The 24,686-nt window shown below is 39.3% G+C and overlaps 1 protein-coding gene across 1 annotated transcript in view; it reads left to right on the plus strand.

Annotated features, from left to right (window-relative positions):
- The window catches only part of Itga1 (integrin subunit alpha 1), a 145,431-nt gene that overhangs the window by 66,318 nt on the left and 54,427 nt on the right, over positions 1-24,686 (plus strand). Inside the window, exons 4-8 of the mRNA XM_006979431.4 lie at positions 1,422-1,510; positions 1,626-1,737; positions 2,432-2,559; positions 17,528-17,676; positions 23,370-23,520. Of these exons, the coding sequence (XP_006979493.1) occupies positions 1,422-1,510; positions 1,626-1,737; positions 2,432-2,559; positions 17,528-17,676; positions 23,370-23,520 (629 nt within the window). The remainder of the gene's footprint in view (positions 1-1,421; positions 1,511-1,625; positions 1,738-2,431; positions 2,560-17,527; positions 17,677-23,369; positions 23,521-24,686) is intronic.

Raw genomic sequence — 24,686 nt, forward strand, 5'->3', positions numbered from 1 at the left:
ACTGGCCTAAAAATTTTAGCAGTAAGAAACATTTCAATAGCCTCTAATTGTCCTATCAATGCATCATGATCCTAGACAATGTTCACTTAAAATCTCTAGTGCATGTCATTGAATACCAATGTACATAGTAGCCCAGTTCAAGATGTTTCATTTGGAGGTCCTTTGACTCATAATGCTTTGTCAAGGCTTTTTTTTTTTAAACATTTCAAGTCCTTTGTATATATATTGTGTTTTTCCAGTTTTGTATTTTAATGAGATTTTCATGTGTGTCTCTGTGTCTCTGTGTTTCTTTTGCTTTTTCTTTGGCTCTTTTCCCTCTGTTTGTTTTATCTTGTTTCATTTTGTTTGTTTTTGTTTTATCTCATTTTATTTTATTACCATTCTTCAAATGCCAGTTTGTTTTCTAATGAGAGAAGGAAAAGGTGTGGATGGGAGGGGAGGCAGCGAGAAGTTGGGTGAGGCAAAACCGCAATCAGAATATATTGTATGAAAAAATCTATTTTCAATAAAAGGAAAAATAGAAAAGAAAAAAAAGAATGCTTTCAAAGCAAGACAGACCAAATCCTTGAACAAAACTGGGTTCTCAGATTAGGAAATGAAATGCACCATCCAGGAACCTGTTTCCCTGTTGACTGAAAGCCTGTAGGTAAGAATATGTGCAGACATGAACAGTGTGAAGAATCTTCTTGAACTTGAGTTATGCCACTTTCAAATATTTATGCCCTCCACTCCAAACAGAGTTTAAGTGTTCACTTTTCTTGTCCAGTCTTTTTATTTTTAATGTGAATGTTTAAGTAATGCTTCTTGCCAGTTTTGTCAGGTTGGAATGCTGTGGGACCCAACATTCCTATCTGGAATGTCTAATGTAGTCCCATCACTGTATTCTCTTTATCCAAACTTCCTGGACACTTCTCTAATCTTGATCCAGCTTTCTTTGCAGCTCTCATAATGTTCCTATGATTTTGGAAATTCCGATAAAACCATCTTGTTTGACTTTTCTGTTCCATGCACATTCAGTTTTCCTCCCAGAAGTTGAATTTGGCCATTGATTGTTTATAACAAAGAACATAAATTATCTCCATGCTCTTAGGAAACTAAATATTGCATTTGTTTCAATTAGCAAAAACGTGTGAAAACCGATCCCACATTCTCATTGCCCTGCTAGTTCTGCGTTCTTTCTTTCGAAGTCCAGCCAAACTATTTGAAACAGTGATACAGACACAGTCTCTGGGAAATCCGCCAGCTCTTCAGCCTTAACTTGCTCATTATATTCCCCAGTACTGGGAAGGCTATTTAGTTGAACCAGAACAAGAATGTGCTATGAGATGAGCAAAGCAAATAGAATGTTTTAATGAGGAGGCACTTCATTTCATATTATGAAACATATTTTCATGCTCATGAAATTTTGCTCTATTTTGTAGTGAACACATCAATTCCCAATGTCACAGAAATCAAAGAAAACATGACATTTGGATCAACTTTAGTCACCAACCCAAACGGAGGATTTCTGGTGAGAAAGAAAAGAGTAATATATTTCATAAAAGTCAGATTGAAGCTAGTTAATGTCTGTGAAACCTGTTAAAGGATGTTCTGTCTTAAAGGTCTTCATTTTTTATGTTTTAAAGGCATGTGGGCCTTTGTATGCCTATAGATGTGGACATCTGCATTATACAACCGGGATTTGTTCTGATGTCAGCCCTACATTTCAAGTTGTAAACTCCTTTGCCCCTGTACAAGGTACACACCTTATGCCATGTTTGTATGCTTGAAAGCATAAACACTGAGTGAGATACATGTATACATAAGAGCATACCAAAAGGCTTCACTGATTTGTCATCTACTAGCATGACCAACTTGGGAAAATATTTGCTTTGCCAGTATATAACAAAACTTTGCTCCTGTTTTGGGGATTGATATTAGTATAAATAACCTTGAGAATCATGTTTAAACTTTGTGGCTAATGCTATCATGCTGATTGCATTTAAAGAGTGAATCTCTTTGAGGAGGAGAACGTTGTTTGAGTTGTACACAATAAAAATAGAATCAAACCTGTGATGAGAAAATTCTCAAATGTAGCATGTATATCATTAATAGAGTTAAATCAGAAGGCCGGGATGGTGGTGTACAGCTTTAAGCCTACCACTTCAGGAGCCAGAGGCAAGCAGATCTCTGAGTTTGAGGCCAGCCTGGTCTACAGAGTGAGTTCCAGGACAGCCAGGGCTATACTAGAAACCTGTTTCAGAAGGAGCAGGGGACATTCTGTGGCACAAAGTCCAAACTGATTATAACCAAATACAGTATTTAAACAATGGTTGCACTTTGACAAACATCAGTGTATCTTTTCAAATGAGTTTCTTTCAGCCAGGAAAATACTTGACTTACTCCTAAGAAGGTAGATTTCAGACTTGCACACCACTTCCTTCTGTTTCAGAATGCAGCACTCAGCTTGACATAGTCATTGTCCTGGATGGCTCCAACAGTATCTACCCCTGGGAAAGTGTCACCGCCTTTTTAAATGACCTTCTTCAGAGAATGGATATTGGCCCTAAACAGACACAGGTATGTGACTCTGCATTTTCACTTCTGTTTCCTAAAGACTCAAATGCATAGTTTGGGACTGGGCAAGTGTTTGGGAGGCTCCCTTAAACTACATGTATGCTGTGTTTATTTGTGAGTTAAATTGAACTAAAGTGATTTTTGACTGGGTGTGCTGGCATATGCCTTTAATCACAGCACTTAGGAGCTAGAGGCTGGTTTATCTCTGTGAGTCCAAGGCCACCCTGGTTTTCATCACCAGTTTCAGGCAAGCCAGAGCTACACAGAAGACCCAGTCTAAAAAATATATTTATCTTTTTAAAAAGACAAAAATGTTCAGATCTTTAATAAAACATGATAATTCTGAAAAAAAGTTCAGATTTTTAATAAAGTATGATAATTCTAAAAATTAACTAATAAAAAACAAAATGAAAGAAAGATTAATTTTAGACCATATTTGCCAAATGGAAAATATGAAAGCTCTACTTTCATGTACAACTTACCCCCGTAGATCTCTGTAAACTGACAATTTAATCCTGAGTTATCAAACAGTCACCTTTGGTGAGATCAGAGCAGAGGTTTCAGAGTTTGAAGAAACGAAATGAAATCTCAGAGGACTGTCACATTATAATCACCTTTCTTATAACTAATGAAGCAAGTTACTAATCAACCACTGGATACTCCTTAAGGTCTGTTTTCCATGTTTTAGTCATTTCTGTCCCTAAAGACAAGAAAATACACCTGGCTTTAGCCACAGGAAGGAAAATAGCTGCTGTTTTCTAGGGTATAGGTTCTAAACTCATTGCCTTTATAGCCTGTACAGGAGATAAACTACTCACATGACGCTTCCACTTCAGATACTGAGTTTGTATTGAATCGATTTAGTGTTTATTAAGTTTATCCATTCAAATATCTTAAAATACATAGGAGATGTGATGGATAACAGACAAACTGTCTGGGTGAGCTCAGGGCTTAGGAGGCTGAAATCAGTGCGGGGGTCAGAGGTTAAAGGTTGTGGCACAGTAGGGTGGAAACAGGAGAGCATAGGAAGCCTCAGGGCTTTGTACTCACGTCACCCAGTGTTCTTCCCCTGCTTTTCTGAGATGACTTTGGGAGAAATTTCTGAAGCATGGAAAGAGCTGTCTGAGGACATCAGTGTTTGTCACATCCACATTAAAATTGGGACAAAATTTACACATGTACACAAATGTGTCTCTGAACATGTTTGAAGACTTAATCTCTTTCATGTAAATATATACATATATGTTTATAACATATATTATATTGTATACATATACTTTACCAAAGAGATGGTAGTAGAATAATTTAAATTGAACTATTATTTTGAACTATTAAATTGAACTATTTAAAATGAACTATTATTTTGCCATGTTCCAAGACTGAAAATTCCCTATGGAGACATACTAGAGGGAAAATATTGTAAATATCCAACTGGAACATCTTGAAATCAGTTAAAAAAAATAGACTTTTATTTACCATAAAATGCAAATTTTCCTATATGTGGCTTTTAGCATGTCATTGATCTTCTCAAGTCTTGAGACTAGGAGAGGATGTTGTACCTGCTGAAGGGACACTGGAGACGATTGATTGGCTCTTTCTTCAGGTATATAGTCCATCTCAATGAAGCTCCCCATTTTCCTTTCTAAAGAACCCCTTCTTTTCCTTTCTCATTTCTCCCGCTCTTTCCTACCTGGGTGGGTTAAATTTCATACTTCGAGAAAATGAAACTGGTAGGAATCTTTAGTCACCGAGCCTCACATGTCAATGTATGAGAAGCTTAGTGATGGTCCCAGTTCACCTGGCGGGTTGTCGCAGGTTGGAAGAGGCAAGCTCTCAAAATGCAATCCCAAGATTTTGCTCTCTGAGGCCTTCAGTTCTAGAAAAGTCTCAGAATAGGTCCCATCAGAGTCCATGTAGCTTGTCACTCTGATTCTCCTGTCCTTTCTAGGTCCCCTTGGCCAGGGTCACTCTGTACTCTGTGCTCCATGGTGGTCTGTTCCCTCCACTATCATGGCTGATATAGAAATACTTGCTCACAATTCCTCCTTCCCTCCCCACTTTCCCTGTGATGTTTCACACACACACACACACACACACACACACACACACACACACACACTTATTTTGTCCACCCACTTTTACTGTCTTAACAGACCTTTTCTATCCGAGCCTTATAACAGTCTTTGAAAAAAAAATTAATTTCTAATATTGCCTAGGCATTTGAATATTTCATTTTATCTTTAAATCCAGTGGTTTGTTTCACTATAAAAATATGTGTAGCTGTTTGTGAAAGCCAATGCACCTGCTTTAGAATAATCATCACGGCCTCCATGAAAAGGGGTGCCAATGACTTGGGTTTGGAAATAGATAGCAATCATATGCTTACACATTCAGTGTAATCTGTTACCATTTTTTTTTGTGTGTGTGTGTTTTCACTGTTAGAACTACAATTAATTTGTCTTAACATTCCCAGAGAAACTATTCTGCTTGGACATCAGAGGAAATTCAGCTTGCCAGGGTGGGCTTCATGGAGCTCTGAGCCTTTCTGGGATGGAACAATGACGCTATTTAGAGGCATGGAGGCCAGCCCTTGAGGGCCAGGTGCTACAGGTTAACGGAGGGAAATGAACTCACTGGGTTAATAGAGGGAAATGAACTCACCGTGAAGTCAAGGATGGCATTAAATTCATTTAGTTCTATTTCACAGATAGTTCTTTCTGCAACATTATCCCCAGTGTCATTTGTAGCATCTTCTAGCTCTACCCAAGACAACCCATTTCCTAAAGAGAGACACTGAGCAGGGTATAGTAGTATGAGACAGAAGAATCATTGTGACCTGAGGCCACCCTGGGCTACACAGCAAATCTCAGACTGACTGTGCTACATAGTGAGACACTGTCTCAAAAAAAGTAATTTAATTTACAAAAATAAAGTAGAGGAACTGACTGTATTTCTGAACTTCCATATCACATTTTGTTGGGACCAGGCACAGTGAAGCTCAACCACACTCACTCATCTATTCAATCAGAATAACTGGTGAATGCAAGTTGTGTGGCAGCTCAGTGGGAGGACTTTGGTTATTGTGGGAAAGAAGAGATGTGACTGTTGCTTCGGTGGGACTTCTATTTGAGGCAGTATTCCTTCACACACACCGGCTGTAATTCCTGCTTCAAAATGCCCCAGGTGCTTGGACTATATCCAACACTTCCAGAATCAGAATTTGTGAAGATGTTATGGGAAAAATGAACTTGAACCTTATATGATTCTTAAATATATTAAAGTTTAGAAAGTCTAGTTTAGTGCTCAATGCTTATATTGATGTGCATGTGTCCGTATTTGCCACTCACTCTGGAGTACAGTCAACTCAAGAGCAAAGGGTGGTTTATCTTATCCACATTAGTTTACCACTTATCATTGAAATGATGAACTTTAGTGAACAGTAGACAAAAAGATGTGAACAGCATAATATTTGCTGTATTTTCCTCTGATGGTGGATATTTGATAAGTTTTTTTTTTGCAGGTGGCATTTTTAATTTTCTCCTAAGCATATTAATTTAGCCTTGGTTATTTATACTGTCTTTACATTCTGATTTAAGATATATCAATGACTAGTTTCATAAATACTTTTCTAATGTAAAAGGGTTGAGAAGGGATCATTAAGCTGATTACATTTTCTAAAGACTTGATAAGACATTAAGTATGACATGTTAAACTCTTAAAATATGACCTCCTTTCAATGGATTCAGAAAATAGTTCATGTATATAAAATGTGGAAAAGTATTTCCTCTCCGAAGATAGGAACTGAAATCTATGTTAATATCCCATGTGGTCTCAAGCAAATCTTTTCAAACATGGAAAATTTGTTTTGACAACCACTTTTGAAAAACATTTATTTTCTGACTGATTATGAATGTAATTTAAAGAAATTTGATTCATGGGTTGCTTTGCTTTTGTTGTGATTAAAGAATTCAATTCTTACTGACTTGCAGAATTAACTTCTAGAATTTTTCTTCCCTTTTCTTTTCATTTATACCTCCATTGATGAGAAGAAGAAAAATAAAATAGGTTGTGTGAGAGATTTTATAGAAGAAACTGGAAATCTATGCAACTAAGGGCAAGCAACTCTTAGGCATCTGATATTTATCAAAGGTATAACTGCATTAAAAATAGAATTAAGGGACTGGGACGATGGCCTAGCAGGTAAATTATGTGATGCTCAGACATGTTACCTAAATTCAGAGCCACATCACCTATGTAAACACTGTGTATCTTAGCACATGTCTGTAATCTGACCATTAAATTGGAGGGATGGAGACAAGTACATTCCCTAGAGCTTATTTGCCAGCTAAACAAATTGATGAGCTCCAAGCTGAATAAGAGATCTTGTCTCAAAAGACAAGACAGAGAGCAATCTAGGAAGACACTTGATGTCAACATCTGCCTTCCATGTGTGTGTGAATACACACATACATAAGCACCCTCTGTCACATATGCACACAACTGCATAAATGTGTACATGTACCACATACACATAACCCAAATAAAATAAAATAATATGAAAAGAATGGATCTGTGAAGATTTCTCTGCACAGATTAACCTGAGCCCTACAGTGATCTTGACATATGTTCCATTAAGCTCTATAGTAGTTGTGATGTGTTTATAGAATTGGAACACACGACCAACTAATCCCCAACATACCTGCAGCACCAATAATTATGCTTAGTTACTGCTGGTCAAGTTAAAACAGAGACATCTATCCTGGGATCTTCCTTTCTTCCATGAATTTGTTAGAGTCAAGAATGTGTGTGTTTCCCATGATCAATATGGGTCACTCACCAAGATCTAGCATGAGGTCTCAATAAAAAGAATTTTTCAAGAGACCCACAAAAAAAAGCTATAGTAGATAGCTTTGTAGTAGACAGCTATGAGACCCCAGCTCATCCTAGGACAGTACCAATCAAGTAGGAATTTATCTTTCCAACTCTGTGTCTAGAACAGTCAGAAATGATGGGTAACAACCTAAGTGAAACATGTGGAAAGGCCAGTAAAGGAAAAGCATGCCATGCCCCTTCCTCAACCACAGGCCTCTGACCTCCATTAGCAGAGGCAGGAGAAAGGTTGAACTAAGAGTAAACTTTGGTGTTTTGTCTGAACTTTGTTTTAATCAAGATAGAGCCACATAAAACAGTTGTTACTTAATTCATTTCCCCTTTGAACCTGATTTTCCCCTTTTTTCATGCAAAAATCCAAATTAAAATATAGTACCTTAAAAAGAAAAAAACAGACATCTTAAAACTAAGAGTTAGAAAAACCTTGGGATATCTCTTGGTTGATATCAGCAGAAACACTTCACCCCAAACATGTTTTAAATGGAATAAAAGGTTGCAGGCTGTGAGGTTTTGTTTTCTGTAGTGACAACAATACATTTAGTTCAATGAAGGGATTAGTGCTGCCCTGTTTCTGCAGTTACAGATTCATCATTTAGTAACTTCAAACAATGAAAGAGTCTCAAGCCATGAAACATTTCTCAAAATCACACTTATCCCAAAAAGACAAAGGGAGATGGAGGAAAGAAAGGAGGGAAGGAAAAAATGCTTATGTGTATATTGTCACAGGACAATGTGTATACATTAGGTCGATACATAAAAATGACGGAGATATCATTGTAATCAGGTACTCACGAATCCCTCCATGTTTCTGGTGTGGCCCCATTAAGACTTTGCAAACATAGTCAAGGGATTTTTGCCAACCAAATCTTTTACCTAAGGCAGAGTAAAGGCCATAAAATTGTCTTTTCAAAAACCACCCATAAAAACAAACCTGAAATACTTGGAGCTTGCCATAAAAGATATGATGGTATAAACATTATGGAGGTCTTATTGATCCTCAATACCTAAGCATAACATTGTTTTGAATAATAAATGAGAAGGATGTAAATATGTCAAATACAAGTGCATTACCCTAAATAAAACCAGTAAATTGTGAGGCTTGATATAAAAGTGAAATATACTAATGGAACAATGTCTAGATTGTTCCCATCAGGAGTGCAGCATGGCACTAAAGCAGGCAAAATGAAAGAGAGAGATTAATTAAATTTTAGGAATATTATTTATCTTTCTTTTTACTGCACATTTTATGGCCATTTTCCTAGAAGCCTTAAATGTGGCACCTGATTCATTGGTTTTATGTCCAAAATGAAGCCCAACTGGGTCCTGCAGCCACTGCCTTGTCAATCAGTGGAATTTCTGGATGTGGTACACAGCAGGAGATGAACCTTCACCCTGGCTTGTCTCCTGGTCTCCGTTCTTCCCCAGTTCTGTCCAACACGTACTCCAACAATCATTCCAAAGTAAATTTCAGGTAATCTCCTTACATAAAAGTCTACTTTATTTGCCCTTTAAATAATGTACAAGCTCTTCAGGGCACTTAAAGGCCCAAATGACAACCTGGCCACGGTCATTCCCAGTGCATCCCCTAGTGGTGCCCACCTCAATCTTCAGACTCTCCTTGGTCCTTCCTTGCCCTGCGTATAGTGTGTGAGACTCTTCACACTCCCTCTGGATGGAACACCCTCCGCCATCCCAGCCCTGTATGCTCTGTGGACTTCATTAGATATCTTCCAATGTCACTTTTGTTCAATTTACTGGGATGATCTCATGCACAGGATCCCCTTTCCTGTTTCCATGGCATTCTCATGCCCTCACCCATTGTTCTCATTCCTTCATAGCATTTCTATTTGTTTAATGGGCCTGTGTCTCCTGGCTGTCTGAGAATTCTTCGATGACAGGATTGTGCCTTTGTTCTTTCACTTCTGGGATGCAGGTTAGAGTTTATAGATAAGCAGGTCACTCATGTTTTTTTTTTTTTTTCTTTTTTTTAAAAAGAACCCTGGCAGTTTCTCTCATAGTAAGACAAACAAACAAAAAAGCATTGTAGTGACTTCTTTCCTTTACTCTGCTTCATGAAGTCAGATTGAACCCTGGGCTAAGCGGCACTTGTATGAGAAACTCCAGTGGACTTCCAGTGTTTCAATCTTACTTCACAGGTGTTCACTCATTTCCTCCCATTTGTCCCAGCTGTGATTTGTCCCATAGGATTTGCCCCTGGACCACAAATATAGTACTTGCTGTCATCACCCTGCTGTGTGGTTTTCTGCCTGGATTGACCTCATTGCAGCCTCTTTCGTCAAGCAACATGCCAGTTAAAGATGCCCCTTCGCTGGGATCTCTGTCTCTATCAGACAACTAAATGAGTCGAAGGACTCATTGCCTTAGAAATGAGCATATAGCTTTGAACCGGTCATATTTATGTCCCTGTTCATGTGACAAAAGCTTAAGCCTGGCTTTGGATAACAGTTCCAGAAAGGTCCGTGCTGACAGCTAGCTCCAACTGCAGCCCATATTATCATCACATTTGTAGCCTGATTTAATCATGCAAGAAACATATCGCAGGGCAGGGCATGGGTGGTATCATTTGACAAAAGAAAGCACATATTGGTCAGGCAACAAACCCTGAGCTCTTGTGATATTAAGCAGTTTGGCATCTCACTGATGCATGGAAAATGGGATAGCTTTTCCCTGTCATTCCCTCCCTAAAGAAGATGCTGATTTGATGTTAATTGCTGAATGACAGTTTGTAAACATAGTTCACACTATTAAAATTTAGGCACCAGTATTGCAAGTCACTCTACCACAGAAGGAAATAATATACTTCTGAGTGAGTGAATGATTCCTTTAATTTTTTTTGACTCTGGGCTAGAGAGATGATTTAGTAGTTAAGAGCATGTATTGCTCTTCTGGGGGATGTGGGTTTGATTCCCAGCATCCACAGTGGTTCACAACCACCTCTAACACTAGTTCCAGGGGATCTGATGACTCTGTCCTCCAGTGACACTGCACTCACATGCACACATCCACAAACAGACACATACATACACATGTTTTTTTTAAAGAAATCCTATTAAAAGTACACAGACTTGACATACTTAATAACCACTTTCAAACGTTTTTCTTTCTTTAATTTTCTTGTTATTTTGGAAAAACACTGGAATCTAGGATGAGACTTTGTTTCATGACAGAATAGTCAGGATCATCTATCTATTCTTTTAATATGCTTTACATTCACTTGTCTCTTTCCCTTTAGCTGCAAAAGAAATGAAACCATTTGGAAAATTCATTGATTCTAAGTCAGCAGGTATTTTTAAAGTATCTAGCTGACAAAATATTACATCAGATGCCATGATCACTAAAGAAAAGACTCCAAAATTGTGTTTCTGCTTTAAAACAAACAAGCAAAAACAACCATCATCTTAGCAATGAGGAAAAACATACATTGTATAACTACATGCTAAAGCTACTTCACAAATACAATGGGGGTGAGAATGTCGATCTTTAAAGGTAGATAATGGCTAGTGTTATACAGCAATTTTCCAAACTATGTTTTATAGTGTATTGAGTATGTCCCTCACAAAATCATTCCATTAAGTAAAATTAAAATGCATCATGTCTTTATTCCAATCTGTGATTGGAACATTTTCTTTTCAAACACAAAGAGAATAGTTTCCAGACAATCTGCTTATGAATTTGAGGAGCACAACTGAATTAAGACAGAATTAAGAGCAAAGTCTCCCCTTCTCTCCTCTCCTCTTCTCTCCTACTTATTTCTTGTAGCCAGGTGCGTGTTCAAACAAGCCTTCTCTTTTGTACAGTTTACATTTTTGTATGAAAAAGAGAGAAGTAGGAGTAGTGGGATCCTGCTGTAAAGACACATATTTAACGTTTTACTCTGTGTTTTCCAAGATTATTTTTGACCATGGATTTTTTTAAAAAATCTTACCTATTAACATAGACTAGGATGCTAGAACTTCCTGGGAGAAAATGTAAAAGGATAATTAATTTTGAAGGATCTACATGAGGAGGGGTTGGTTGTACCTCTTGTATTTAGTGGAAAATTACAGCAAATGTCACATGAAAGAAACATCCATGGCCGACAGTGGGTGTGTTTTGTGTAGTAGACTTAGCTTTCTCTTGGGTCCCTGGCTTTTGACTGTTCTGCTGTTGGTTTATTTGCTTGTTTTCAGGATTTTTTTTCTTGTTGTTGTGTGTTTATTTCTTTTTTGGGTACAGGGGCTAATGTAGGCCAGTCTGGCCTTGAACTCAATGTACAGCAGACTGAGTGACCTTGAACTCTTGATCTTTGCTTCCTCCACCTCTTGAGGGCTAAGATTACAGGTCTGCACTGCTATCAAGCTTTGGTCTCTGGCTGTCATTTCACTCCTATGCCTTTTGTTCTACTAATCAAGAGGGTCAAACACATCGCCCCAGTGTGAACCATGCCTTATATAAGGCTGTCCTTGTGACTGTTTATCAGCTCTCTGTAGAACCAGAGTCCAGTGTTGCTGCATCCATCCACTCTTGCTGATACTGTACTCTCTTGCCTTTCTTCATTAAAGAATGTCCAGATTGAACTCACTTGTCTCTTTCAGCTATCACCCTTGCTTACTCCCCTCAACTTAGCAAAACTACCTAGAACATCCCCCATGTGAATTATGTATCAAAAGTCCCTACTTAAATTCTACTCTCAAGTTTCTGTACATTCTGATACAGTTTGACACCTTCAGGTTAAGTGTAATCATTGGTTGTTTTTCCTTCCTTTAATTGCCTGAATGGCTTAGATTCCTTATCCCCCTGACTTGTGCTCCAGAATCAATGCCACGTTATTCTTCCCCATAGGATTTTCTAATCTGCTTTGTATCCTTTACCTGGATGTACCTTCGTCCATGAAGTTTTTCATTGTAAAGCGGTGAATATGAATGCTTCTTTCTCCTCTTGATCCCCAGGACCTGTTTTCAATGCTTGACTCATCTTTACATCTTTAATTTTCATATTTACTTACTTCGTATGCTTATTTATATATGTCATGCTTATATGGATTTGTTTCACCTGTCCTAAATTGGAAGCTAATCTTGAACTGAAATCATCTATATTGAATTGGTTCTTACCAGCACTCAGCATAATATTATGTATATGTATTATTATTTGACTCGTAAGACAAAAATTAATGAATGGTCCCCTTTCCAATGAAGCCCCACAGTAGGCTTTGTCCTGTCTAGTTTCTAAGAAAATATGCATCTAGCCTTGGCCATCAATCAACACTGAAGGTCGCCTCCCCCAATATCTGAGTTTGTCCCTTCTCGTTTCCCACACTCTGTGTATCACGCTTGGTCTGCCTCTCCCTGTTTCTTGGCTATCTCAGTTTTCCACTTGCTTCCCTGCACTGTCACAGTCATCTATTCGGAATGTACGAGGGTCAACTCCGAGCGAAACAAAGCAGCAGGAAGGGATAAAGGAACATGGAAAGCTGTGACACAGTCCGTGCTCTTTACCCTGCCAGACCCTGGGAACTTCAATCCACTTGTAAAGATAAGACATGCACACAGCCCAGCTGCGAGGAATGCAGTGTAGACAAGTGTGCCCCTGAGTTCTCAGACGGGAGAAGTCAATGGCAGGATGATAGGCTGTGTTGACAGCTGGGTGAGAAACGTTTTGCAAGGAAGGTGGAGTTGAATCTTCTAGAATGAATGGAGCGACAAAGCTGTGGGGAGAGATATGTGTATATGTGGTGTTCACTCTGATTTCAAGTTTTTTCTCTTTCTCTTCTTTTTTTTTTTTTAAATTTTTCAAGAGAGTGTTTCTTTGTGTAGCCTTACCTGTCCTGGAACTCACTCTGTAGACCAGACTATCCTTGAACTCACAGAGATCCGCCTGCCTCTGCCACCTGAGTGCTGGGATAAAGGTGTGCGCCACCACTGCCTGGCTTTAACGATTTTTTTAAAGGAACCTGGCACGTCAATGAGTGGCATTGCATTTTACCTTTTCTCTCTTTGAAATGAGTATGAAAATACTATATAAAACTATTTTGCCGAGTCCCTGGTGTCAGCAGTGGGGAACAATGGGAGGTTTTGAACGGGGAATCAATGTGATGGCTGCATTGTTTCAGTTAATAGCCCAATGTTACACAGCAGGACTTGAGAGTGGGCGCAGTGAGAACAACCCCTGCTGTGGTCGAGGTTCAAGACCTTGACATCCGGGTTTAGGTGGGAATAAAGGAGCACTGATAATGCATGAGGTCCAGTTTCCAAGGGCAGATTGTGGGAAGAGTCTCAGGGTATGGATTATTAAGGAAGCACTTCCTGTAGAAAAGAAACAAGGATCCAGGGAAGCAAAGCGGAGTAGTGACAGAGGATAAGCCATAGGTGTGGTTTCAGGTGGAGTCCAGGCCTCAGATAGATATAGGTAGATGAGAAAATATAAAGCACATGTCCACCTGAAAGGGACAAGGGACATGCAGCTTGAGTCCAGGCCCCAGGCTGCTGTTCCCTGCACTCAGGCCCTGCCTAGGAGAGGGTGATAGGTTGGGAGAAAGAAATGTTCCTGTTCTTTAAACTGTCAAAGCAAAACAGGTGAAAATCCTAAAGACAGTCAGTTGTAAATAGCCTCCAGTAGGGTAGTTAGAAGTCGGGCACTCAGAAAAGGTGAGGGAACTGACTGTTGTAAGCTCACTGTATTTTAACATTTACAAAGAATAAGCTTGCAGAAGTGAGAAATGTGTTAGAAGATAGACGACAAATGCTAGATAGGTAGATGATGATTGTATATAGATGGATAGATGATAGATGGATGATAGATATGTAGGTAGGTAGATAGATAGGTAGGTAGGTAGATAGAAACAGACAAGTAGATGGTAAACAGATGAGATAGATGATAGATAATAAATAGATAGCTGATAGATACATGGATAGATGATAGATAATGACAGTTGGATGGATAGATAGATAGATAGATAGATAGATAGATAGATAGATAGATAGATAATGGATAGATGGATAGACAGACAAATGGTAGACAGATTTATATATTTGATATATGACAGATAGATGATAGATAGATAGATAGATAGATAGATAGATAGATAGATAGATAGATAGATAGATGAGAAAATATAAAGCACATGTCTTACCAAGTGTATTACTTTTCTATTGTTGTGATAAAACACCACAACCAAGGCAACTTATAGAAGGAAGTGTTTACTTGGCTTAAGATTCCAGGGGAGTGAACCCAAGCATGGCAAGCAAGCCACAGGTGTGGCAAGTGGAGCAGAAGCTGAACCACAAGTGTGAAGCACAGAGAGTGAACTAGAAATGGTGTGAGTCTTCAACTGTCAAAGGCCACCCCAGTGACATTTCCTCTAGCAAGGCCACCACTCCTAAATCTCCCCAAGCAGTGCCTCCAACTGGGGACTCAGTCTTCAAACATCTTAGCCTATGGGAGACATTTTCATTCAAACCACCACACCAAGATCTTGAGTTTTCAGTGTTTATAGTGAAGATAATTTGTTTAGACAATCCATCATTCGGAGCAGACTCCTTGAGATATGTAAGGTATATTATAAAAATATACTTACCTGGTATCCAGCAGCCTTGAATGGTTGGTATGACTTCTGTCCCTTTCATGTGAGTTCTTTGTGAGCACAGTTAAGATAAATAGGTAAATTCTCCTGTGAGCCTTAACAGCCCTTGAGAAAAATCTGATTGAAATCAACAAATGGGAGCAAAGTACATTCATTAGTAGCAAGTTGTATGACTGTTGGGTGGGATTTAAATGCAAGACCCCATTTGAGATTCATCGATATAACTTTAGCAGGAGACTGATACACAAGCTAAGTGACTTTTGCACAGAAACATTCAGCACTGCAGAATCACACATGAAGACAGCTGGATTTACCTGGAGTTGGAAGTTAGCCAGGTGAGTTAGTGAAGGAGAAAAGAGGTTAAATGAGTTATATTTTTGCAAGTAGATGATTACAGTAATTGTACCATAGAATCCAGTCTTAGCTTGTAGGTTGCTAAAGATATTGGCAGTCATGAGGTCTTGATATGGTCAAGTGATTGACAGCTTAGATAGAACAGACAAATGAGCTGACGTTAATGGCCAGAGAAGAAAACACTTGGAACTAAGACCATTGCTCTTGCAGATGATAGAATCAAGGATAGGAAGCCCTTGAGGAGAGCTGTCATCCATGAGTCAGAGGGAAAGATTCTCAGAGCTCAGGAGGTCAAAGGCATGAGAGAAGAGGATACTTCGTACTGTTAAAATAAGGACAGGAGTGGTAGTGAAAATTTCAAATTTTTAGACTCCTGATTAGTTAACTAAAAATGTGAAAATAAAAAGGAAACAAGCTCAGTGAGATATCTTAAATTCATGAACAACTGGCTTCCATAGAAATCTTTATGAAGCTTGGTACTTAAGATTAGATATAATGAGTATCTTAGTAACAAAAGTATTTCATTGAAATCTATATTGCATGTTTATAATGGCAAAAATCAAAATATTTATGAGTTTCTCTTTCTGAGGTCAGCATCCCTCAGGATTGATAATTTAAATCTGTATTGTCATTAGAGACAATAATTTTAAATCTAAAAATGGGTAATAAAACCATTTAAATATAACTCAAAGAAATAACCTAAATTAGAGTCAGGGGTTTGTCCTCATTCATTTTTAATATTTTGTGTAACTAGTTGGCTACATCCTACCTTGTTGCATGAATCTAAATGGTCTTATAATAAAAACCTGGAGCCAGATATCAGGGTGAAAGCTGAAATATTAGAGAAGGAGACCAAGCCACAGCCACCACCTCTTACCTCACCAACTCCTCAGCCTGAAAGATCACGAGTTTCTGTCTCCTCCTGCCTTATATTCCTTTCTCTGCCTAGCCATATCCCTTCCTGTTTCAACCTTCCTGGTGCTGGGACTAAAGGTGTGTGACTCCAAGTACTGGAATTAAAAGTGTGTGCCACCACTGCCTGGCTCGTTCCTTTTTAGACTAGATTAATCTCATGTAGCCCAGTGTGGCCTTGAACTCACAGAAATCCAGACAGATCTCTGCCTCTGTCTCCCAAATGCTAGGATTAAAGATGTGTGCCACCACTGCCTGACCTCTATGACTAACTCTATGGCTAGCTCTGTTCTCTGATCTTCAAGCAACATGTGTTTCCTCGATTACAAACAATATATCACTACACTGCCGTTTATTCATATAGGGAATAAAATTCCAATTGAATAACCTACAGTCTTGGGATATATAGTAAAGAAACTGGGTGCAAAATGCATTTGTGGAGGAACAAGGTTATCCTAGACATAAAATAAGAAGAATTCATGTTCAATCATCTTACAATGTATGCCTCATCTCACAATTATATAAATTCTCCAGTTCCTTTATTTAACCTTATGACCAACTAAACAACTGCAAGGGAGAAATAACATATTCTATTTCTTTTTAAAAATATTATCACCTTATTCATTTGCCTATTTACTCTAGAGTAGCTCAAGTTTCCTTCTGATTACTAGAAGCTAGCAGCTCATGTTAACTAAAGAAGGGTGATACTAGGAGGGGCCCAGTCTTGACATTCCTGAGGCTAGACCCCTGTCTCCCTCTTCAGTGTGGAGCATGCATTTGGTTTGTTTGTTTGCTTGCTTGTTTCCCTGCTGAGAATTGAACCCAGGGCCTCATGCATGTGAAACCAGTCCTTTGCCATTGAGTTATATCCCCAGCCAGGTAATTAGTTCTTAAGACTCTGTTTCCTCATTTATTAAATGTGATTTGAATGAATCAGTCATATAAGAAACTAAAACAAAATATAGCAGAATATGCCCTGGGAGCCTGCTGGAATCATTCTCTAAAATTTTTTGATTGGATAGAGACGGCAATTTTATTGTTTTTCTTTGGATTGTTCATAGTCACAAAGTGGCCATTATTTATTGCTATTGAGGTAGAAGGCTTTATGTAGTGATCAATTATGACATTCATCTAAAAAGCTAAAAGGTATTCTACTGGCCCTATATGCTTAAACTCAAGAATAATGAGTGGGCAATTTTGCTAGATGCATGACTCAACGGTAGCTTGGTATTTCAGGTTGGAATTGTACAGTATGGAGAAAATGTAACCCATGAGTTCAACCTCAATAAGTATTCATCGACAGAAGAGGTACTTATTGCAGCAAACAAAATAAACCAGAGAGGTGGTGTCCAAACAATGACAGCCCTTGGAATAGACACAGCCAGGTATGTATTAAAAATCATGTTGGTGAGACGTTATGGGTGTGGCTTCTGACATTCCTAGGAGACAAAATCTCACAGCAAAGTTCCTGATTCTTTGGCTTGTCTTTCTGTCTCCTCTTCTGCAATGTTCCCTGAGCCTTAGGTACAGGAGTTATCTTGTATATGTATCCATTGGTCAGCCCTGAAAACATACATACAGGTAACATTATACATACTGAGTATAACACATGTGTGTGTGTGTGTGTGTGTGTGTGTGTGTGTGTGTGTGTGTACATGTTATGCCCAGATCACAGGGACCTCCAAAAGACCACCACAGAGACCAAATCCCGCACGAAAAAGCAAAGAGCCTTTATTTCAAGATCTGGAGATTGGTTCCTCTGTCTGTCTCACAAAGTAGTGAGAGCAGAGAGCCCTGAGCTTAGGTGGGGCAGAGTTTCTATCATAGCAGAGGCTGGGGTGAGGGGATTTCCAGAGTCCAGGACACTGATTGGCTGGCAATTGTCTAGGGGTATCTGTAAAACAAAAAAATAGGTGTGTGCTAGACTCAAGGACATCTGGCCACCTTATCTAATGGTTGGAATGTTTGGGATGTCAGATACTTCCTCACCCCTGGGTGTATCCTTGGGTGGTATCAGCTTAAGGCTTTTCCTGGATCTGGGTTTGCCTGCCAGTAAACCTGTCACAGAAGCTGTGTCTAGGCCCCTAAGCCTGTTATGGCTGCTGTGTGGTCAAGCTATTTTGTGACCCCTCACATACATACACACACACACACACACACACACACACACACACACAAACACACACACACACATATGCATGCATCATATACATGATAATGTAGAATACATATCATATATATGATAATGTATGTGTGTCTGTGCATGCAACAACAATTAATGAAAACAGAGGTCATGAATTTGAAAGAGAGCAAGGAGGGGTTATATAGGAGGGTTTGAAGGGAGGAAAAGGAATAGAGAAACGATGACATGATAACCTCAAAAGTAAAAATAAAAATAAAAATGTGCAAAAGACCATTCAGTACAACCACCATCTATGCTTGCCTTTGGAATTTGACTCGGTGTTTACCTTGACAATATTCAATGCCACATTTTTCATATTCCATTTAGAAGATTTACTATTAAACAATCAAGTTCTAGAGTAATATAGTCTCACTACCCTGCTTATCTTTTCCTTTCATTTCAAGGGTCTGATGGTGAATCAACTAAAAACTTAACAACAGTTGATATGTTGTTGTGAACTGATGCTTAGTATTAATTCTTGTGTGAGGGTTCCCTTTTGTCTTCGAGGTCAGTTGGCCATCAGCCAACAAGGACAAAGGGGCAAAGATCCTTGTATTGCATGTAAACATGACAGCTCTCTGGGAGAGACTTCAGTGAATCAGCTCAGCTTTCTTCCAGAGTATAGAAAATATATAGGATTGGGGAACCTAGGGACAAACACTAATTTGCATTAAGTGGCATGATCCTATCATAAGCCTTCCTATGTGGCAGCAAGGTCCTATAGCAGAGCTCCTAGTATTTAATTTTAATTTTAATTTTTTTCAGAGCTGAGGACCTAACCCAGGACCTTGCACTTGCTAGGCAAGCGTTCTACCACTGAGCTAAATCCCCAACCCCTAAAAAGGTTTTTGGTTTTATTGTTTTTGTTTTTGTTTGTTTGTTTGTTTGTTTGTTTGTTTGTTTGTTTGAGACAGGGTTTCTCTGTATAGTTTTGGCACCTGTCCTGGATCTCGCTCTGTAGACCAGGCTGGCCTTGAACTCACAGAGATCCACCTGGCTCTGCTTCCCAAGTGCTGGGATTAAAGCTGTGCACCACCGCTGTCCAGCTTCCAGAGCTCCTAGTATAAGTCTTAGTTACCATATGTGCAACAAGGGAGACATCTAGCAGTGATCTGTACCAAAGGGTCAACCTAAAGGTAAATCAAGCATCCAGGCTTAGAGACAGCTTTCAGATAAGGTCAGTCCTCTAGGCTGGGGAATATTTTCCAGATAAGGGCCGGTAGAAAGCAAGAAGTTTTGTTGCTGGGGAAGGAGTCCCATGTCATCAAGCTTTGGAAAAATCTTCTGGGCCATGCTATAGACTGCAAACTCTGACCAGCCAGCAATGCCTCCCAACATTCTTGTATCCATATGATTTTTATTTTTCACTTCTAGGCATATCGATGAATGCATCAAAATACGGTCTATGTCTACTCAACTTATATATTCTACCATGTTCTTGTATCACTAGCACTTGATATAAGATTTTTCTAATTTTCATATAGGTAGTATGTGCGTGCGTGAGTGCGTACGCCCACGCCCTGCCATTGGAAATAAGGTGATTACAAATTCAGGAGACTAGTAAAAATGAAGCAGTTTTTAATGTACTATTCTTCGGAAAGGAATGCTGGCACACAGGCAAAGCAAACATGGCCAGCATGCTGATTTGGAACAAGTTATTCATTTTTAAAAAACTTCTACAACCCCCCTAAATTCCTATTCTCTTTTCCTTTAGACTAGAACTGCACCCCTCTCAAACTCCATATCCAATTGGCCCAGGGCACAAAGCCTTGTACAATAAATGATTTGGGGTGTGAGGCTACCCCCACCCCCCTTTTCTGATCCTGAAGTCAGTCATATATCAGACCACCTGTAACTTAACTTCTAACTCTCAGAGTTGTGAGACAAGCAGATGCCACATGCCAATGAGGGAGAGACAGACCTAGCACTTGCTGCAACTCTGATGAACTCAGCTCAATAACGAGAGTGCACCACGTATTTTGAAAATAGACCATGAGAATCTACGTGTTACATGGGTGCATGTCTGTGTGTGTGTGGGGGGGGGGTGTGCACAGGCACATTTGTACCTATTTACTTGAGGTCAGAGAACAACCTCAGGTGTCATAGTTTACAGGCTATTGAACTTTTTGGAGACAGAGTCTTTTCCCGGGTGTACAACTCACTGAGCAGGACACGTTGACTGGCCGGGGAGCCACAGGGATCTTGCCTCTACTCTTTAGTATAGGGAATACAAGTGCATGCCACTACACAGCCTAGCTTTCTTCTTTCTTTTTTCTTTCTTTCTTTCTTTTTTTTTTTTTCTTCGAGACAGGGTTTCTCTGTGTAGTTTGGTACCTGTCCTGGATCTTGCTCTGTAGACCAGCTGGCCTCAAACTTACAGAGATCTAACTGCCTGTGCCTCCTGAGTGCTGGGATTAAAGGTGTGTGCCACCACCGCCTAGCCTAGCTTCCTTTTTAAGATGGGTACTGAAGACCAGACTTGGTCCTCATGTTTATAAAGATCAGAGCTTTAGTGACTGGGCTACTCCTCCAGTCCTAATACAAGAATTTTTAAGAAGCCAAATTAAATGTTGCCTTATTAAAAAAAAAAAAAAACTTCATCACAACATTACTCTTTGGGTAAATTTTGCTTCATAAGAACCTTCGAAGTGTTTTCTTTTACAGATGCAGAGCACTGTACTTCCTGTATTTTCTCCAGTCTTTCAGTTCTTATCTCTGGCTCTTCCTTCTGTCATTATTTTCAAACCTAGCAAACGTCTAAGCAAAACCTAAAATTCACAAGATGCTTCATAAGTATTTTGATTCACATTAAGAATATTTCTGGCCAGGTGGCAGTGGCACGTGCCTTTAATCCCAGCACTCTGGAGGCAGAGGCAGGTGGATCTCTGTGAGTTCGAGGCCAGCCTGGTCTACAGAGGAAGATCGAGGACAGGCACCAAAACTACGCAGAGAAATCCTGTCTCGGAAAAAAAAAAAAAAAAAAAAAAAGAAAAAAGTATACTTCTGTTAAGTTGTTTCAACCTCTGGACTCTTGGCTGATTTTGAAAAGTTAATTTACTATGGTCACATTCCACCTGTCTGTGAGAATGGATACCATAGGAAGCTAATTCAGTCATAAATGCTACGAAAAGCACATGGTTCAGATTTTAGAGGAACACACCACACACACACACACACACACACACACACACACACACACACATACACATAGGAACATAAATAGCTGTGGTAACTGTGCATTTATCTGCTTATAGGATGGCATATTGCATGCATAAGGAGTGCATATGTGTAGCTATTCTGAGAGTGCCTTCAATAGCTGATTGAATGTAGACACACATTCGCAGAAAGTCAGAGCTTGCTTTGAAAGCTCTGAGCCTGTAAAGAATTGTGCGTTTTCCAGAGGCAAAAGCTTAAGAATGAATATTTATCTTTGTAACTAATGGAAGAACCATTGTAGCTGCTTCCACTCCTGGATAAATGCTACTTGAAATACCATGGCCTTATATGGGCTTTGCCCACATTTCTCACATGACCTATCTGTAGACAGAATTTATTAAGTTTGGGGGTTACACAAAGAGTCTTTAATGATACTGCAGCACTATTTTTCTCACACATTAATTTATCATGTGTAAGCACAGTTTTGATTGTGTTTTATTCCTTTTAAGGGGAGCCCGTTACAAAAAAAATATTTTGAATGCTTTGGAATCTGTTATCTTCACTTTCAGTGAATTCATTCACTTCAGTTCATAATAGCTTTGGATGTTCCCTTCTTTTTCATTCCTGTAACCAGGCTTAAATTATTTAATTACTCATAAATCATGACTTCTCCTATCCCAAAGTAAGTAGCTTTCCTGAAATACTTAAAATTTTAAAGGCCCATGGGGGGTGAGGAATGCTGCTTCATTCTAAGAAAAGACATTAGGTGTTGGTGTTTCAGACATGCTAACTCCTTAGGGAATGCACTTGAGATGGGAAGGGTGGACTCTGCAGTTCTGTAGCTGCCCTCTCTTCTGTTATATGAAGTCGGCTCAAGTTTCAGAGCAACCAGAATTTCTCTAAGAAAGGACTGCTAATCATCTTCTTCAGATGATACTCATTAAGTTCAGCTATGACCTTAATCTTCAGAGAATTAGAAGCTCTGGATGATCCACTAAGGAATTAGAATTGCAAAATAGACTAAATGTCATACAATATTCATGTCCAAACTTCCTTTAAAACTTAGCTTTTGACATCTGTCTTCACCTTTGTCTAAGCATTTAAAGAAATCGGAAAATCTGCATTACAGGCTCATGCTGAAGAAAAAAATATTCATAAGGTTCTTAAAGATGGGAACCATTGCAATGGGGTGTTGCAGTTGAGTGACATTCGGCTCACCCTGTAATACAAGGACAAGTAGAGATTTAATGTGGGACAGAGTTGGGGAGGGGAGTCATTTCATGAAAACTTGCTAAGAGAAATCATGTAAGTTGGGTGATTGTGCTTAACTGACTTGGCCTGGTTCTTGCTGAAGGTAAGTGAATAATAGGAAAACTTCCTCTGTCTGTGGTATCCATAGTCCAAGCTTCACTTCTGACAGTAGACGTGAGTATTCTTTCCCACACTGACACCAGTCATAACACTCCATTAAAGCTTCCAAGGAAAGCAATGTACCTGTGCTTTGTATGGGCATCTGTGGAAAGTGGTAATAGGGTGAGTCCCTGTCATGTGCAATACCTGTGGAACTATTGCAGATGGGAATCATGGTGCCTCTCATCTCTGACCCTGAAGTCCCTGATCATTCATCTTGGAGGGAAGTATTAGGCTATGCAGAGTTGTTGTATTTTTGCAGGGCTTTTTATTTTGTCTGACTTTGGGCTGTGTTTGACCAGCCTCCCTTTTGGTCTGTGTTCCCTTCAGGAAAGAGGCATTCACTGAAGCTCGGGGTGCCAGGAGGGGAGTTAAAAAGGTCATGGTCATAGTGACTGATGGAGAATCACATGACAACTATCGACTGAAACAGGTCATCGAAGACTGCGAGGATGAAAACATTCAGCGATTTTCCATAGCTGTAAGTACCTTGCTAGCAACGGGTTTGCAAACTCTCAGTGTCTGGAATGAGCCAGACATCATGTACTAGGCAATAAAGATTGCTTCTTAGTTAACAATTGTTCCAGAAATTTGAGAAGCCAGAATCAGAAGATGTCTTTTATAACCATCCACCAACAAGTCAATCACGATATTTCTGCAGCCCCGTTTCCCTGCCTGCTTAAGCTGGCCAGGTTCTCACATTTCCCAGGTGCAGGAAATAGAAAGAATTGGAAGGCTAGGTGTGGGAAAGGATGGAGAACACCGTGTTTCAGGGCCTGAAACACCTTTGGACAGACTTTCATGCTGCATACCATCTCTGGGACAAACGAACAAGTTCCTAACAGTCCGAGCTTCAGTATCTTCCTCTGTCAAAGGATTATGTTATTCCTGTCAGTCTGTCTGTCTCTTTCACCACATGAAGAATCGGTGACAACGGTGGCCAGTGAGGCACACAATAAACATGGTCTTTCTCTCTGATCCTTTCAAGGAACTCACAACCATGAGCTAAGAAGTGCCTGGTGTTCAAGAGATAAAAAGGGATGAGGGTTTCCTCCTTGCTCAGAAACCGTCAGGGAATTCCCCAGAGATGACTACATCTGGCCCTTCCTTTCCGCTTCCACTTTGTAGCCCTTCATGCGTCTTTGGTCTAGGGGCAAGCTTCTCTTTTATCTGAAATCAATTGTCCTTTTGTTCACTAAAATTGATTTAATTAATAGACTTTTTTTTTAAGCCAAGAGAAAAGGATTCCAAACCCCAAGAGCACAGCCTGAACTCTTTACAAACAATAATCAAATATTAGTTGCATTAGTTTTCAACATCCAGTCAATGAATTTATCTTTCTTTCAAAAGCATGAATGATATGAGAAGTGTGTGTGTGTGTGTGGGGGGGGGGGTTACACACAGAAAAAAGTTTCAGGACATGATTCACAGCTTCCCAGGGCCAAAGCACTCATTTTATAAACAAGATGATTTGGTTATAAAGTGATAATATCTGACTGAAACATTTTCTTATTTTATTTGGGGTATAAGATATATAAAAAAAATTCACTAAACATCTAATTGTTTCTCTCATTATCCCTATTGCTTACTTTTATAAATTTTCACTTGCCAGTTATTATCAAATTCTTTATTGCCGCTTATGCTGTG

Source organism: Peromyscus maniculatus, chromosome 15 (genome assembly GCF_049852395.1).
Source record: "Peromyscus maniculatus bairdii isolate BWxNUB_F1_BW_parent chromosome 15, HU_Pman_BW_mat_3.1, whole genome shotgun sequence".
Lineage (NCBI taxonomy): Eukaryota > Metazoa > Chordata > Mammalia > Rodentia > Cricetidae > Peromyscus > Peromyscus maniculatus.